Source organism: Lissotriton vulgaris, chromosome 1_1 (genome assembly GCF_964263255.1).
Source record: "Lissotriton vulgaris chromosome 1_1, aLisVul1.2, whole genome shotgun sequence".
NCBI lineage: Eukaryota > Metazoa > Chordata > Amphibia > Caudata > Salamandridae > Lissotriton > Lissotriton vulgaris.
Genome location: NC_141685.1, coordinates 458,116,662 through 458,135,060, shown reverse-complemented (window position 1 = coordinate 458,135,060; position 18,399 = coordinate 458,116,662). Strand labels below are relative to the sequence as shown.

The window sequence follows — 18,399 nt, the reverse complement described above, 5'->3', positions numbered from 1 at the left end:
TTATAAGCAATCTGAAGAGGGGGAGCAGGAGAGGTTCACAGACATTTGTTGGTGACAGTTTGATGCAAAAAGTTTCAATGAAGACACTCAAGAGGGCAAACCTTGATCACAATTGTAAAAAATGGGTCACATCTTGGGGAACCATGCTGATCCAGGATGGTCATGTTCTGGAGTAAAACTGGGCACTGGTGACATGTCATGGCTATGGAGTCAGTGACATCCAATCTAGGGCCTGGACAAAGGGTTTGGTTAAGAAATTTGCAAGAGTGAGTCTGCAGGAGTCAGTATCTGTAGAAAAAGGAATGTACGAAGGGCTCATGAAAACGTATATGAGAAGAGTTACATCAATTCTAATGCTAGCAGTAGAAAGTGATAATATAGGACAGTAGTTCTTGAAATGTGGTGATAGGCAGGGGAGAAGAAGAGTCAGGAGAATAAGAAAGATTTGCACATTCATCTAAACTATATGATACATTATGTGTTTCAGGACTAAGCCTATGGAAATCTTGAAAATATTAGGACATACTCTGTACAGATCCAGCAATAGTTTCAGCAGTTCCCTCTCATCCAAAGAGTGCCTACTTGAAGCTTCCAATTTTAAATATTAAGTGTGTACCAATGTTATTACCAGCGCACATATAACTAGAACAAACTAAACTTAACTAACAAATAAAGGAGTATGATTCTAAGTGTATTGAAAAATCAAGTCCCATCTCTCTGATGTATTTTATGTGAGTAGTACAAGATGCAAGCTGAAGAATAGTATATTGAAGCATCAGATCAATTTAGACTGGATCATTACAACACTCAGTGACTTGGCTGCCAATAGTAAAACTACTGTCGCCTGTTTCCCTGGCAAAGGCTATTCTGGAGGTACTGCATAAACCTATTGGGAACCCTAAGCTTACAAGAGTGAGAGGAGCAAAAATATCCCAGTCCCACAGGCACAACAGATCAGTAGTTAAGGAAGCAGCTATGATTCAGAGAATAGCCCAACAGTGGTCCAGTCAACACAAAAACTAGCAAAGCAAGGGCAAGTGAACTGGCTGGGAAGTGCTACCAATGGGTAGGCACTGCAATGCCAGTAAGTCAGTCCTTGGCAAACATGCAATGTTTTATTTTTTGTATTTGTATGGTGAATGTATGTAATACACAAAACAATTTCCAAAGATATAAACATATGTCAAATAAAGTAGTGGCACAAAAACGTTAGCATTGAAGTGCACTCCTTTTCAGGTGTATGTGCATATCGGATCAAGCAAAATGCCATCTCTCACAGTGTAAGACAATCAATTGATGAAGTGGTAATCAAAGAGGGATGGAGAGTAGTTTAGGCCCAGCACAATCACTCCCCTATTCTCCAATAACAATTGTCACTGATCCTGGATAGACTTTGATAGGCAAGAAACATGTCGACCTATTGTTAGAATATCAGGAGCAATATTTCCTAGGTATTCTCTTGTCCTTTTAACAGAGGTTCTGTGAATACATTATTTGGATTGGGAACCTCTAGTTAATTGTAATCTTTCATAAAACCAGTCTACCCTTCCAAGCAGGAAATTGTCCTTATACATATTTTGGGGGCAGTTGGTATTCTGAACTTTGTGCAGGGCAGAATCAAAATGATATCCTGCAAATAGCACTCTTGGGGGCCTGTTGGGTATTGCAGTGCCAGTCCAATGAGAAGCACAGCCCAATGATGAGCTATGCCACTCTTGGGCGAGTGAGGATCTTGCTCCTAAAAGAGGATACTCCATATGACCACCGCTGTCTGGGATACAGAGTTGAAAAACCCCAATGCTCACAAGGAACTACACATGTTAATGGATGAATTGGGCCATTACTAAATGCTTGACCAAAAGCACCTGTATGCATGTGCATTTGCATGTATTAATATTATTTATGAAACACGTGAGGGTGTTGAGATGACTAAGTCTGTCAATAGGCCATACCTAAAAATAATCCGGTATGAGACAAGTAGGTAGAACATGTGGCATATACAGGAGGGGGCACTGGATGCTGGGGATATATGGAGGCAGCTCTTTGGCAAAGAACATTTGGAAAGAGTGGTGGGGTGAACACTGGGAAGGTCTCATGGTGATTTTGTCTCGGACCCCTTTTTGATATCTAGCACAGCTAACTTTGTTTGCAGACACAAAATCATAGATTCATCATACAAGAGTACCTCACACCCAGAAATACAAAAAGAGGCACCCACACCAACCAAAAAAAATGCTTATGTATTCCTATTATTACTATTATTATTATTGTTATTATGTATTTAATGTTGCCCAGACCTAAATTCAAGGACGAATTCTTACAGAATACAGTTTACTTTAGATTTGTTGGAGAAGGTGCACCTGTACTAAGAAAGATGGGCAAACAGTGGAATGCATACAGATATACAGGCCCTAATATCATGCATAAGAAAATATAAAGAGGTGAAAAACATGCATGCTGATCACCAGAGGCCTAACTCACAGTGCCTGTGGAACACCACTAGTTGTGGATAATGTTTTAGAATTATTTTTTTTACATCCGCTACCAACAGACCACATCACTTTTTGAAAGGAACTGAACTGGTATATGAAGAGCAATGTTTTCAATATTATTTTGCATGCAAGCATTCTCAGGATCATATATCTAGTGTTAATTATCAGTTTGGCTCTGTTTGTGAAACAGCCTATATAGCAATATATAAGATCAACAACACATAGCTCACTGCACGACAAAATGCATCACAAACATTTTTACGTTTTTCTAAAATTGTATAGCGAGGAGTGACATCATTGAGGGTGTAGGAACAAACACGAAAGAGTGCAATAGAGCATGTGGTATTGCAAGAGATGAGAACGTGGTCTCAGTTAGAGGTAGTTGTCCTTCAATATCCCTTTCACTGCCCTGTTGAGATGTTCTCGGGTGTCATGAAACCATTTGTAGGAGGAGAAAATATTCAGAGCTCTAGAAACCTTGTTCATGTGTGTAGTTTACACTCTTAGACTTTCTCCTAGCCTCTCATTAGTAAATAGGAGCAAGGCTGGCTCGAGGGCAGAGCAACTGGTGCCACAGCCCTGGGTGCTGACTTGGGTTGGGGGCACCATGTTTGCAGGTATATTATCGTTTAAAAGCACATGTTGCCGCATTACTGGTCTCCAGCAATTTTGAGACATCAATAACAATGTCAAGATTACTCCTTTGATTAATGTTCTTCCTGGAGATAGACTGGAGTTCCATCTAGTGGAAGTTTTGACTCACCATAAGGAAGCGCAGAGGGTTAATATGCCTGCTGTAAAGAACCTGCACCATGCAAATCACAAAGAGCATATAAAGTAAATAGGTCAGTGGGTTACCACTTTTGTCAGAGACTTCCTTTGATTACTTGAGGTTTATAAGTTAAAATCCTAATATTGAACAGTTGGCTGTTAACTGTCCTCAAAGAACTGTACACAAACGACAAGGTATATATTAGAACTATATGTTTTTTTGCCCAGTCTTTTATTATCTTAATCTTGCAAAAAAGGTCAATTTGGGTAGAAATCCATTCTTATTTTTAAAGAAAACCTCTAACAATGGTATTACATTTAAAATTCTGTACTTGTGCTTTTGCAGACCACGGATTCTTAAACTATACTCCCTACCAATATGGATGACATTTGACTCCTACACCTTGTAGTCTCTGTCTTATGTAACATTTCCTATACCCTGATTTACAAATGTTTTATAGTCTATGTCCAATGTATGTGAGATGTAAAGTCCCCTGACACCTTACACTGGTATGAGTGGCGCTATAAAACTAAATGAATCTGAGAGAGAGAGTTATAGATACTTGAGGGTTACTGTTAAATGGTGATAGTGAGGGAATCTGTGTTAGAGGTGGTCATGGGGGGGCGCAAACAAACATTGTCGCACAGGGTGCCACCAGTTCTAAAACCGGCCCTGAATAGGAGGCAGTAGATATGCTAATTGTTTCAACAAGGGCTCAATTTTGTGATCTAATCAGGGATCAACATTTTTAGATTTGGTAACTGTTCTATTGCTGATTTATGTCTCCAGAGGAGGGGTGCAATAAACACACTTTCATGCCTAGGTGCAAAATCTTCCAACAGATAATTTTTAAATTAAATACACTTAGAAAACATTGCATCTTAAAGTTACCCAGAGCTATAAACATCTTAACCAATTTCTCACTAATATCCCATGTGTGAATCAAACAGAAGAAGGATCAAGAACTGAAAAGTTTCAAGCAAAGGGGAGCTGTTCAATAAGTTTACTGCTGTATAAGAAATAACACGGGCCAATAAATAGTTAGATTAAATAGCTGAAATGAATCAAACAAATATAGGTCGATTTGGGGATGATATTTTGCAAGGGAAGATATGGCATAAAAAGGCAAATTTGAAATGCATTGAATAAACCTATTTGGCCTTGATCCCCTATTTGCTACCACAGCTACTTCAAAAATAAGTCATACTGAGGAGCTGTTTTTCCTCTCATGGGATGTAGGTGGGCTCAGGTGGCTGCCCCAGAATATATACAATGCACAGATTGTGTGGCCCTCCAGGAATCCTTGATTTCTGATGACGTTGAGTCATACAACATTCATGAGAACTTGAAAGCAGCAAGTAAAATTTCCAGAGATTAGCAAAAAGTGGGCTTAGAAGGGTGTCTTCCAGCAGATACCTTAATCTCTGATGTTGGGGTCTGGATAGAGAACTAAATTACAGTGCTGGTAATGCTGAAAAGAGACCTCTATAGCACTGATTACAAGTTAGCCAGAATCTATGTTGTGGGAGAGGGAGTTGCAGGTGGAAAATGGAAACGGAAATTGCCCAGAACTGGGGATATCCATTCAGAAAAGGACACAGTATTATGGGTAGTCCCAGTTCTGGGGATAAAAGGTCAGAGCTCTATGGTAGAAATTTGTAATCAGTGATTTTTGACCTGGTAAAGATACTACCCCTGCACTGTACAAACCATTAGTGCAGCATATGAGGAAAAGGAGAAGAATGGGAAAAAACGTGGCCGAAAGATCTTACTATTTTATTTAATTTAATGGTGAGCAAACGAACATGATCGCTTAGAATTGGAGGGACTTGATAGAGTTGAAGTTGAAGACTCATCTATTTAAAGAATACAACGTCACAATACATTAATCGACAACAAATGAGCTCCCTCTCCCATTACTCATTGACTTTTGCTATTTGACCATGTACAGCAGTCTCCTACCTTTTGGCTAGATTCAAATTATTGACACCATATACAGACATTTGTACTTAAGTTTAGACCCCTCAATGGACAAAAGAAGGGGATATTCCTGCAAGAATGATTCGTTCTGCAGGAAATGCAATCTATTGGATTTGTTGCAGTTGCTAAAATAAATAGCAAATTTTCATCACCTACGAGTTGAATGTGGATTTTTCCATACACAAGGAAAAATAGAATGAGTGTAAAAGTAGGTGGGCTTGGGCCTGTACCACTTTTGTCGAGTAGCCATGGGAGTGGACATATATTTATTTTCCATGCATAAAGATGAGGATTTCTGCGAGATTTAAATAATAAAATTGCTTTAGTAGCAACAATGCATTATGAAAGAAAAAAAGAGAAGCTGAAAGCAACGTGGAAGGGTTTCAAAATAATACTGTAAAGAAATACCTAAGATCAAGAGAAAGGTAATGCTAAAATGATTACTGCTGAAAATCCAGTCTAGTTTGACAGACATGCTACATGGGAGTGCTACCATCACAAAATTAGAGGCTATATTAAACAACATTAGAGTAGCTGTTCCGTCAAAGGATTCTTTAAGAGCAATGGACAGGTCTAATGTTCTAAGGACAGGATGCTATGACAAATTGTTCTTTATCGCACAAAAATAATGGAATAAAACCACCTCCTGACCTTACAGATTCATGTCTGAATTCATGAAGAGAACCACACGCGCCTGTGCCTGATTTGCCCGAGATTGGAGGACGCCCAACCGCTACTTCTTGCTGCGCCCGCTTCGTGGGTGCCGCTGCGCTTTGCTGGGTCTGTGAAGCAAGGAAGAAGGGACTGCAAGTCCCAGGGGGCAAGAGAACCTCACTTACCTGTGCCTGATTTGCCCGAGAATGGAGGACGCCCAGCAGCTGCGCTTTGCTGGGTTTGTGAAGCAAGAAAGAAGGGACTGAAAGTCCCAGGGGGAAGAGAACCACACACACCTGTGCCTGATTTGCCCGAGATTGGAGGACGCCCAACCGCTACTTCTTGCCGCTCCCGCTTCGTGGGTGCCGCTGCGCTTTGCTGGGTCTGTGAAGCAAGGAAGAAGGGACTGCAAGTCCCAGGGGGCAAGAGAACCCCACTTACCTGTGCCTGATTTGCCCGAGAATGGAGGATGCCCAGCAGCTGCGCTTTGCTGGGTTTGTGAAGCAAGAAAGAAGGGACTGCAAGTCCCAGGGGGAAGAGAACCTCACGCACCTGTGCCTGATTTGCCCGAGATTGGAAGACACCCAACTGCTACTTCTTGCCGCTCCCGCTTCGTGGGTGCCGCTGCGCTTTGCTGGGTCTGTGAAGCAAGGAAGAAGGGACTGCAAGTCCCAGGGGGCAAGAGAACCCCACTTACCTGTGCCTGATTTGCCCGAGAATGGAGGATGCCCAGCAGCTGCGCTTTGCTGGGTTTGTGAAGCAAGAAAGAAGGGACTGCAAGTCCCAGGGGGAAGAGAACCTCACGCACCTGTGCCTGATTTGCCCGAGATTGGAAGACACCCAACTGCTACTTCTTGCCGCTCTCGCTTCGTGGGTGCCGCTGCGCTTTGCTGGGTCTGTGAAGCAAGGAAGAAGGGACTGCAAGTCCCAGGGGGCAAGAGAACCCCACTTACCTGTGCCTGATTTGCCCGAGAATGGAGGATGCCCAGCAGCTGCGCTTTGCTGGGTTTGTGAAGCAAGAAAGAAGGGACTGCAAGTTCCAGGGGGAAGAGAACCACACGCACCTGTGCCTGATTTGCCCAAGATAGGAAGACACCCAACTGCTACTTCTTGCCGCTCCCGCTTCGTGGGTGCCGCTGCGCTTTGCTGGGTCTGTGAAGTAAGGAAGAAGGGACTGCAAGTCCCAGGGGGCAAGAGAACCACACGCACCTGTACCTGATTTGCCCAAGATTGGGGGACGCCCAACCGCTGCGCTTTGCTGGGTCTGTGAAGGAAGGAAGAAGGGACAGTAAGTCCCAGGGGGCAAGAGAACCACACGCACCTGTGCCTGACTTGCCCGAGATTGGAGAACGCGCATATAGCTAACTGTCTTCTCCACTACGCGGGCGCGTGCCGGGCAAAGCCCGGGCAAAGGGCAGGCCCGTTTGAGCCCGTTCGAGACTGCGAGAGGCTGGGCTGGGCCCTTTCTCTTAGCTCCTAGCTCCCCGAAACCATCGGCCACCTCGCCTCCTCAGTAAGTGGACACGCGCTTTGTTCTGTTTTATGGTCAAACTGCCAACATTATTAAATTAACTCAAGAAATGGCAACACAGGAGGGGCACTTTCCAGGTTTTTTCACCTATTGCCAAATCCAGGGTCCATTCATCACCCTATGGGGTCCCACAGGGTTCTATTCTTAGTCCCTTGTTTTTTAACATTTATATTAGACCCCTTGCTACCATTGTTGAGGAATCTGGGTCGTCAATTTTTTGCTATGCCGACGACACCCAGATTGTCTTCTCTCTAATCTTCTCTCTTTCAGCTGGGAAGACCTCAGAACCCTCAGCTCTTAGGATAGGGCTTAATAAGGTTGCGTCCTGAATGAATGCCAACTTTCTGAAACTGAATGGGGGAAAAACAGAGGGGCTGGTCTTGGGCAAGGAGAAAGGACTCTGGGGCCCTCTACATTGGCCAACAGAAATGGGTCCTCTCCCTCGGCCCTCCCCGCAGGTCCGCAACCTTGGTTTTATCATGGACGAAACTCTATCTATATGTCAGCAGGTCATCAAGGTTGCGGCTACCTGCTTCACCATCTTGAGGTGGCTGAGGAAGATTATATGGATGTTACCGGCCCTTACCCGGAGAACCGTAGTCCAGGCCCTTGTCACCTCTAGGCTGGACTACGCTAATATCCTCTACCTGGGAGCTAATAAAGATGTCATGTGCAAGTTGCAGCGTGTGCAAAACACGGCCGCAAGATTACTGTGCCAAGCTTGCCCCCAGATTCTCCTCGGCCTCCAGCTTGCTTAACAAGCTTCATTGGCTCCCAGTTGAAAAAATGGACCAGGTTCAAGGCTCTCACCTACATGTTCCGCATCAAGCACAATAGAGCTCCCCGCTAACTCAAGCACCTGGCCCTCCCCTATGCGCCGTCCCGCACTCTTCTGTCTTCCACACAAGCTAAATTCCAGGTCCCCAAGATAAGACTTTACCGAATGGGCGGTCGGTCCTTTTAATACTTGTGCCCTGTATTATGGAACACTATTCCCCTTTCTCTGCGTCTGCACTCCGACCTCCTCCTGTTTCGAAAGTCACTAAAAACCTGGCTATTCGGCCAGTATGCTGTTTCCTGACTCTGCTGCTCCTTTTGATAGCGCTGGGAAACCCTTTGTGGGTAGCTGTTTGCGCTCATACAAATACAAGAAATAAATAAAACATAAATAAGATAAGGAAGGGACTGAACGCTAAGAAGAAATTGCTTTATTTCTTTTTCAAGGGCAGGTAGAGATTATGTGGTGCGGCTGACAAAAGGAATAGAGTTCCAGAGTATAGTTGCTTAGAATGAGATCTTGGATACACCCTCCATGTAAATAATATACAATATTATGGTTCACAATGAAGATATTTATGCATTAAAATAGTAAAGAACTCACCTTGTGTACCAGATGAATTGCCCCACTCCCAGGATCCAGAAGTATCAGGTTGAATTGAAACAGATGGGGTTCCAGAACCTGCTGATTTAAATATGTATATTTTTATTTTAGAACTGATAAAATAAAACAATATGCTTCCTGATAAAATGTATCATGCACACACACACACACACACACACTCGCACACACTCAAACAGACACACACACAGTGGTACAAATGCTTCCGATTTCCATTGAGGAATTAAAATCTAAAACCACAAACAGACTGATCGCTGGTGACACTTGGTGTTGAAATAATATATTATGCATACTGAACATTATGCCTCATACAGAATCTTCTTTTTCTCTTTTGTAACAATAAAATAATTATATTATGCAAACTCTAAAAAAGTTGTAAGTTATGAGCAAGTATGTCATTCATAAAGAGTGAAAGGGGCAAAACGCCATGGCAGTATGGACCTCGATGAGCCTTTAGAATACATGAATATAGAGGTACAGTCTCTTTAACATTGTGAAGGGATTCAAAAGGGTGTATATATGAAGTTATACAAAAATCAAAAAGGAAGAGGATGATGGCAGTGGTAATAACAAGAGTGCTAGCACTTCTGTCAAGTCTGAAGTAAATATATAGGATACTGATAGTACAGTGGAGCCCCAAGGACAGGAAAGACTATGCAGTGGTCTATGGTGCAGACCTCTTTACTACCAAGTGCTCACAATTGTCAGAGTTCTCCACCACGTTTGGTGGGACCATTGAAAAAAACGCAGGCTAAGGTTGGCCCAATATTTAAGTAGTAAGTCTGTAACTCTGCGTAAACGCAAAATCAATCCTATCCAATTGAGCCAAAAATTAGATCTGGAGGTGTGCTGGTTCCTTGAACAATAAAGGATTCATATCAAACCTTTCACTGAAAAAGAACATAGAACTGCACAGTTCTAATACTACCCAGAAAAGACTCTATCCTGAACTGCTTTTATAAAAAAGACAGGAACATGATCATTATTCTTTTGTTCTTGTTAAACATGTACTATCAAATAGTAAAATAAATAAACAACTGTTACATAAATGAGTATCCATCCACAGCAGACTAATGAATTTTGTATGATTGGTCAATGGCTGTATAAGTGTGTAAGGCCATAAAGGTTATACAGTTAGCCGATACATGCAACATTGTATTCTATGATTTATGAATCACAATGTAATAAAAATATATTTCAGAAATATTCTAGCATACTTTTGGTACAATCCTAGTAAGTAAATCCCTGACTGACGGGTGAGATCATTTTGTAAACAAATGATTCTACAGCTTATTTGATGCTATACCCAACAGAATTAATGTTGCCCCAGTCACTGTTTTACTGCAATTATCTCAGGAGCAGGCAGCACATTATGTATGATCAGCGTGCCACAGTAATTTATTCATGAGAGTTTGGTTTCAGTTTCTATCAACACTGCGTAACAGAATTAACGCTGCTGTCAAACTAGTGGTAATGAGTTTATATGTTATAATAAGTACATAGTTATTTAATTATTTATAAGGGTGTAACACCCATTCACTTCAATGCTCGTACAATGGCTGCATTGTTTTGTAGCACAGCACTGAAACACTATACCGATGGTGCTTCTTTGTAGCAAAGTAAAGAGTTTTGGTTGGACAACTTCCTCAAAAAGAAATCAGTGACAGAGTAATTTTATAATAGTTTAATAATGACTCACTGAGAGACATTCATTTTTATACAGCCTATTTATTCTTTTTCTGACTTGTTTTGCGGAGGTAGCCTTTGCTGGCACACCATCTGATAACGCAGGCATCATCTCTGGCATTGAACCTAAGAAGCACATTCTGTTCGGTAACAATGTTGTTGCATAACATGTGTCAAGGTGCACACTTGAAACTGACACATTTAACAGCACCAGTAAAGAGAGATAGTCTCCATAATGGTGTAATAGTTTGTGTACATGGGGGGGAGGGACTTAAGAGCTCTTGCAATGCTGCCTTTGAGGTTTTGCCTCCTTTGAGGAGAAAATGGTGGTTTCTGACCCCCTTAAGGTGTTCCCAACAATATTGCAGTTTTCCATAAACATGGTTTTAATTTCTTAAGTGGGAGTGTGCTCATGTAGACAAATAGGTTGTCTCTTGAATGTTTTTTGGGGGGGGATTAAGGAATCCACTTCTGTCTTTCAGCCAGGCACTTTTGTGAGACAATTTTACTACTTTTTTTAGGCAGCCAGAGCGATCAACTTAGTGCAAAATCCGAGTGTGGGAAGAATTCATTTTGAGTGCAGTTCTGCCTAATCCCAAGGAACTGGCCTGACTGCTGGTTGTTTTGGCAAGCCTGATTACTAAGCAAAGTATTGCATTGTGTAGGTTTTCCTTATAGCTATTACAAAGAGCTTGGTTATCTTGGTGTATTTCGAGATCTATGATAATTAATACTGAAGCATATATATTTCGTAGGTAGAACTGAACAAAGCTCTACACATGTAGCAGGTTAAAGATGGTCAAATCTGTATTCTATAAACTGAGCATTTAGTCAATGTAATGATTACATTTTGCTAAATGGTATACAAAAATTAGATATTTCTAAAAATCATGCTCTGTTTCAAATTTTTAATGTGGTGATCAGGCAAGTAAAAACTCATAGCCGTTCCCTTTAACTGCACGTTTGTTGAACTTAAAGAGGTTCAGTTGAAGAAAAACGGTGACAGGATTGGCAATAATGACAATAAGGTCAGTGGACACCGACTTGGTCAAGGTCATTTTTCTATTATTGTGTAAATGATCATGAAAGCTCCGTCCAAACTCAGAATATTTGTATAAAGAATCTTAGTTTCACATGTTACTCATAAATTACAGATCATTTGTGAGCATGTATCCTGAAGAATATTGATCATGAGCATATGAACATTCTAAAACAGGTAAATGCTTAAGTAGTTGACACTTATGATTGATTAAAAGAATCCAACTATTTTTGCCATGTACTCAGAAAAGGAACCACAACCTGTGATGATCATATTTCCTAGCGGATTAGTGGTACTTTGAAGATTTCTAGTGCAAGGTATGGTTTTGGGATTCTAGAATCACTGTTCTTGAGAGAGAAGGATTCTTTAGAGCTTCAGATCTCATTATCAAGTAGACTATTTGTAGGGTTTTAATCATTTTCTGGAATGTAGAAATAGAGCCTGCTTTCAATTTCTGGTAGTGTAAGGTATATCCTAATAGTCTATAAACCTCATGTTCGTAAACTGTTGTATTCCATATAACAATAACCATACTTACTTTCGGAGGGATGCCTTTCAATCCAACATGCCTCCACAAGTGCAAAATAAGAAAAAAAACAAGGTAGCAGGCCTTCTCCATTTATACACCAAGGATTAGGAACAACATACATTTATTAATCATGATTTCCCAAACCCTGCTCTAATTTAGGAATGATACTCGTATTTAAAGAATACTACATCACTAAAAAGTAGTAGCCACCTCCACTCTCACAACTAAACTTCTCCTCCAGGCACTTATTGCCCATATCTTTTTATTTGACCCTGTACACTGCTCTGTTGCCCTTTAGCAAGGTTTGCTTCATACATTTACCAAATCTATACAAAAATACATGCATATGTACATACACACACATATATATGTAGAGACTCCACATAAACCGAATGATGTAACCAAAGCATTACACAGAAAGTAGTGTTCAATTTGTGTTTATGTACATAATATGTTCATAAAACATACAGTAGTAATTTGCAAAGCAATTTATTGTGTCAATTAAGACATAAACCCTTCTATTTAATATGTAAAAGCCAATAACCTATTTCAAAACCATACCCTTTCAGTTGCACAAGTCGAATATTTTGAAAATCCTTACACTGTTTCTGAAGCTTGTCTCTGTGTTACAAAGCCCATTTCAGAATAAGATGCCCACTGGCTTCCATTCACTGATCTCCAATGCCCTGTTAGTAATGTGTTAGTTGGAGTAACATTATTTTTGAGGAAACTAGCTGACTTTAGCACTTCATAATGGTGGCAAGCTTGTCCAAACCAATTGCTTTGATTCTGGAGATATTTTTGGGGTACAGGTGTTCGTACAAAGTCATTGGCAACTGCATACCCCATGTTGCCATACAAATGAACAGGTAGTCGGCTCTAGTAACCAGCATTTTACTGACCTTATTGGTTCAGTCCAGGGTGGCTCCACTGGTGAAGCCTATAACCTTGGAATGCTTCATAGGTAACATAACATAACGTGTATTTGTAAAGCTCACTGTTCACCCAAGGGTATCTTGGCGCTGAATAACAGATGTCTATTGTTACCCAACTCAATGGTACTCATTATCAACCTCAGAAGGATGAAAGGCTGAGTGGACCCACCGGGATTTGAATCTGTGACCATGAGGTCGAACACAGGCCCCTACAGTGTACGCATTAGTCCACTAAGCCCCCAGACCTGGCTAGAGGTAGGCTCTCTATTATTATCTTGGGAACTGCTTTATTGCAATTACCTCCAGCCCCTACTCTCCACCCCGCTTGTCTTCCCCCTTTTTTCCTGCATTCATTGCTCTTAATCATCCTATTTATTTTTCCACAGACATACTCCTTTCTACTCCTACTTAACAGGAGTCCCTTGCACTACATAATTGGTTTCAATCCCCTACTTAACAGATTAATGGCCTTGTGAAGTCAAGTGAGTTTCTGTATACCTATTACAGTTTGTTCTTGCCCAACCCCACATTTTTTCTCTTGATATTTAGTGCTCACTCCTTATTTTCCTGTACTGATGATGACCTTCTATTGTCCAGAGGTCACAATGAAGTCAACCACAGACTTTATAAAGACTCTTCCTTTTGACACCATGTCTAGAAATCACTCAAGGAGACTAGAGTTATATGTATTTTTTATTCTGATGCACTTTTCAGTCTTGGTTCACACTTGCACTTTTTCACGTTTGTGAGCACTTTCTTACATATAATTATGGCATATTTTACCTGTAAGATTCTGTAAATAAATTGTACTGATTCTTACTTGATGTGGTTGGGTCATGAACTCTTAACCAAGGACATTTAGGGTCCAATTATAATGTGGGGCAGATCGCCACCAACAAGCTGTTGGTTGCAGTCCATCCGACATCTGAGGCTACGGTCCAAACGACGCATGATGAAGCGATATCAGAACGCAGTGGGCGGAGGGTCTGATAAACGCCTCCAATAGGCGCAAGGATCCGGTAGGTGCTTCGGTCAAAGAGTTTCCCTACAATGGGGGTGGTGCAAGCAGAAGCTCTGCGGTATGGATTACAATGTCCCTTTCCTTCTGCCTTTACAAGGCAGTCTGACCGCCATGTAAAGAGAGACGGAATGGGACTTTGGGGGCCTCTTGCAGAGCCCACGTCTCCACTGGGTCTCCTCAATAGGGCCAGGGAGGCACATGTAGTGGCCCCCAAACATCCATGCATCGTGTGCCAGGCTCCACATGGTGCTTGGCACATTGTGTATGGATATTTGCAAAATGAATTTTTCTATTGCGGCTTGTGCTACAAGCCATTTCTAGGATGCAGCACAAGCCGCAATGGAAAAAGGCATTTTTCCGATCCCCTACACCGTGGTTTAATTGTTATTAGGTAGGTGGAACTGCCAACTACATATCTGGCAATCGTAGCGGTCGGACGCTCATCCGACCACCATCCTAATCAGGGCCTGAATGTTTAAAATTCAATTTTTGGGATTTATGCGTCCTCTGTGGAATGCGGCTGCATCCACTAATTAGTTTTAAAAAATTGGCATGATACAGCACAGCATCGTTATTCAGGTACTTTTCATTCGATCACAGAGCAGCTAAGTGAGTCCTTGCATATGCTTTCGTAGGATTTCTGGAAGTAGTGAACATGAACGATAACTGCCCCCTGCTAGCTTCCATGTTATACTGGTACTTTAACATTCTGACAGTACCTGTGTCTTTGACAGAAGATTCAATAGCAATTTAGTTATTTCCTTGGTGGTTCTTGGCTGAGACAGCGCAATCCCTGTCCCTTACAAAGATCTTTGGTCACTTAAACAGGGCCCACCCATTAATCACCATTGCTGGTTTCATTGTCACTCTTATTTTCTTGCATTTCATTGGCGAGTGTGTTTCAGTTTGTCTCCGTTAGTTTGTTTTTTTCCACAGAGCATGGACCAAGTACACTTGATTTCTTTATTAGTGCTGTTCTATGCCGCTTGCTGTCAGATTGTGATATTTTTTTTTGCTTTCTTGCAAGACAACTTGAGATTTTTTTTTGCTGGCAAAACAACTGGATTTTGTCTTGGTGGGAACCTTGTAGTGTCTCCTTTACCTCACATTATCTCTACCCACCCATGAACCCTAAAATCACTGTTGCCTCCCTTTAACTCTACCCACCTGAACCCTAAAATCAGCATTCCCTCCCTGTAGTTCTACATAAAAACCAAATCCTAAATTCACCCTTTCCTTCCATTTACCTTTACTAACGCGCTAAACACTAAAATCAAACCTTTACCTGCCTTTCCTTCTAGCCATCCCTAAACCCTAAAATCACCCTTGCCTCCCTTTGCCAGAGTTTGTAAGAGGGGATGTATGACGTTACAACGCATACCATTACAACTACCTACCATTACAACGCGACCATTACAACGCATACCATTACAACGCATAGCGCTTAGAGGTGCTGGATAGTGGTAAGTATAATTTACTATTCCAACTCCAGTCCCCGTGGACACTAGGGAAGGTGTTGGATAGTAAATTAAACTTATTCCCTATCCTAGAGCGCCCCCCAGCGCAATGCGTTGTAATGGTATGCGTTGTAAAAGTTGCGTTGTAATGGTAGGTAGTTGTAAAAGTTGCGTTGTAACAGGTGTATACCGTAAGAGGTGGCACTGAACCAAGTTCACTCGGCCAGTCCAAATACTGGTTTTATTATTCAACAAGTCTATTTCTGTCTTGTCCGCATTCAATTTCAAATGATTGGTCCCTATCCAACTGTAATAATTCCTCATTGTATTTTGAAATTTTGCATATGAGTAGGGGTAATGTCCATGTGGAATAGTAGCTGAGAATCATTGGCATAGTTGTATACACCGCAACATTTAGATACTAATTACACAATCACAGGTGCAGAGATAGCGAATATCCTTGCAGAACCCCACATTCCAGCTTGACTGCTTTAGATGAAAAATGCCCTAGTTTAACTGACAGCATTCACTCCCCTAAATAAGATTTGATCCAGTGTATGGCATTACTTTGTACCCCTGCCTTTTCACCCGGTCAATCAAGATCTTGTGCTCAATCTTGTTAAACATCAGAGCGTTTTCTTTTCTCTGGTTAGCCATCCATCTTAGTTTGTCCAAAATAGTTAGTATAATGGATTTCATACTGTGTAAAGGTTGAAAGCCAGCTTCGCAGGAAGAAGGAAGGCAGTGTCTTATTGGTGTATGGACATATCTTGGTCAAGATGGGCCTCTAAGAGTTTTTCCGGAAATAGAAGCAAAGAAATAGGTCTATAAGTTTTGAGCACCATGAGACCTGTACCTTGATCCAGATCAAGACCAAGGAGTGACCTTTTATGGGGATAGGTTCAACTACATAGTGTTGAAAATGTTATGAGGTCATTGAGTTTATGACCTATCGAATCTATGTCAGGCGAGTCAAACTGAAAATTAAAATCACCTGCAACCATCATTTCGGAGTACTGAGTGACCAAAGGACAAATTACTTTGAGGATTTGTTGACCACAATTAGCTGTTTAAGGGGGCCGTTGATATGAAAGTAAGCAAACTACAGTGCTGGTTTTAAGTACAGTCTTAAAAAGTAATACATCTACATTTTTCATAGACAATTCATTAATAAAGCTTTAGTGGTGAACTGTTCAATAGCTTGATTCTCTAGGGATTACAAGCTTCAGCACCTTTTCAGCCACAAACCCTGGTGAGGAAATAGAAATTTTCAGGTATCCAGTGTGTCCCCCACTCGCACCCTATCCATGCACCCGTGCCCCATGTAAGTCATGTAATTCCCTTTCCGTGCCCGCCATGTTAATGCTTCTGTATTTCCGTCCAATGTTAACATGTCAGTTAGTAAGCCCTTCATGTATAAAGTACTGATTCCACATTTAGGCCTACGTTTCCAATGCATTTACATGGTGCACTTTTAATATTGCAAAGCACACGTTTTCCACGTTTTTCTGGCTCAGTCGAGCCAGGCCCTTAATTGAGGCTCCGAGTCTTTTCTGTCTCTGAAAGCTGCAGTTTAGGTATGCATCCCTGACCTCTACCTTACTTCCTGCCCAGCGAAGCGGTGCCCGGCTCGGCCTGGCCTGCCTGCCAAGACGGTATTTTGCCTACAGTTATCTGCTCAGCCTCCGCGAAAACACATTCCAGTCTAGTGAAATAGGTAAACATATTCCCGGCTGCAGAGCAAAGGGCCCTGTTTTCCTGTCTCCTTGCAAGTGATTTACCGAACCTGTTACCATGGTAGGCCCATGGCCCCCGTACATGCATGAAGAACCATATGCACCCACTAGCATTCAGTGATGTACGGCCTCTGCCCGAGAGACCTTTAACTTCAGACAACACATCCTCCAAACACAAGATATCAGATATGCTATAGGTGCAGGTCGTTCTGACATCCCAGACACCAAGACTCCTCTACTAGTGCTAAAGTCAAGCCCCCCAGCTCTCCCTAGTTACACGTCATGCTCAGTTGCGCACGCATCCAGGGTAAAGGTTTCTGCTGACCCTGCAGAATTTCTCTATGCATCCACCCACCTATGACACTTCTGTGACGTTTCCAGTACGCACCTCCGTGTACGCCCCTGTACACGCCTTCTTTTACGCCCATGTGTTCCTATCTCTTCTCTTTTCACTTGTTACGCCTACTGTATTCATTTCAATTGTACAGTTTTACTATATATAATGTGTGATGTTAATAAAATGTTGAATATCCCTTCCTGAACCTTAGTGGTGATGGAACCCGATGTCCAGTGTCTCGAGCCACTTAATTAAAGCCCGTATGACTCAGATATCACGGACTCTGCCTCTCATTTTATTGAGCTATCCTTATTGTCATTTAATGTATAGAAAAATAGTCCCGGTAATTTTATTTACCACATAATCTGGCGCCCGAACAGGGGCTCCTCCCCTTCCCCACGCGCCGGCGATGTAACGCAGGCCCCTGACCCCTTCTACAGCCGTGACGGACCCCTTTCTGTGCACACCTGCGGGTTTTCCTGCTAACTCCCTCAGGCCCACGGAGGAGACGGAGACTGCGGTCCGGCATCCAGATGAGGCGGTGAGGAATGCGGAGAGTCCCGACCAGAGCCCAAGCCGAGAGAGCAAGGTCCGAGGTATCCAGAGGCCCACCTGTTCCGAAGCGCATGCGTAGTAGCAGCCAGACGCCGTAGCAGTCCAGTCCAGTCCAGTATCGAGTTTCCGAGGCCTTCAGTTCTGCTTCCCGGTGAGTACCGTTGTTGGGAACGCATCTAGACGGGTTCATTAATTTGTGCCCGGTCAAGACGGGTCTGGGTACACAGATCCGGTCCAGACGTGTTCACTTAGGTGGATACGGTATGACGTGTCTCT

The 18,399-nt window shown here is 42.2% G+C and overlaps 1 protein-coding gene across 7 annotated transcripts in view; it reads right to left on the bottom strand.

Annotated features, from left to right (window-relative positions):
- Positions 1–18,399, bottom strand: part of DNAJC6 (DnaJ heat shock protein family (Hsp40) member C6) — a 352,982-nt gene that overhangs the window by 63,098 nt on the left and 271,485 nt on the right. For 5 of the 7 annotated variants that reach the window (XM_086953713.1, XM_086953706.1, XM_086953678.1 and 2 more), the window contains exon 14: positions 8,811–8,891. In XM_086953713.1, the coding sequence (XP_086809839.1) occupies positions 8,811–8,891 (81 nt within the window). The remainder of the gene's footprint in view (positions 1–8,810; positions 8,892–18,399) is intronic. The other 2 variants (XM_086953685.1, XM_086953721.1) reach the window with 1 other exon arrangement.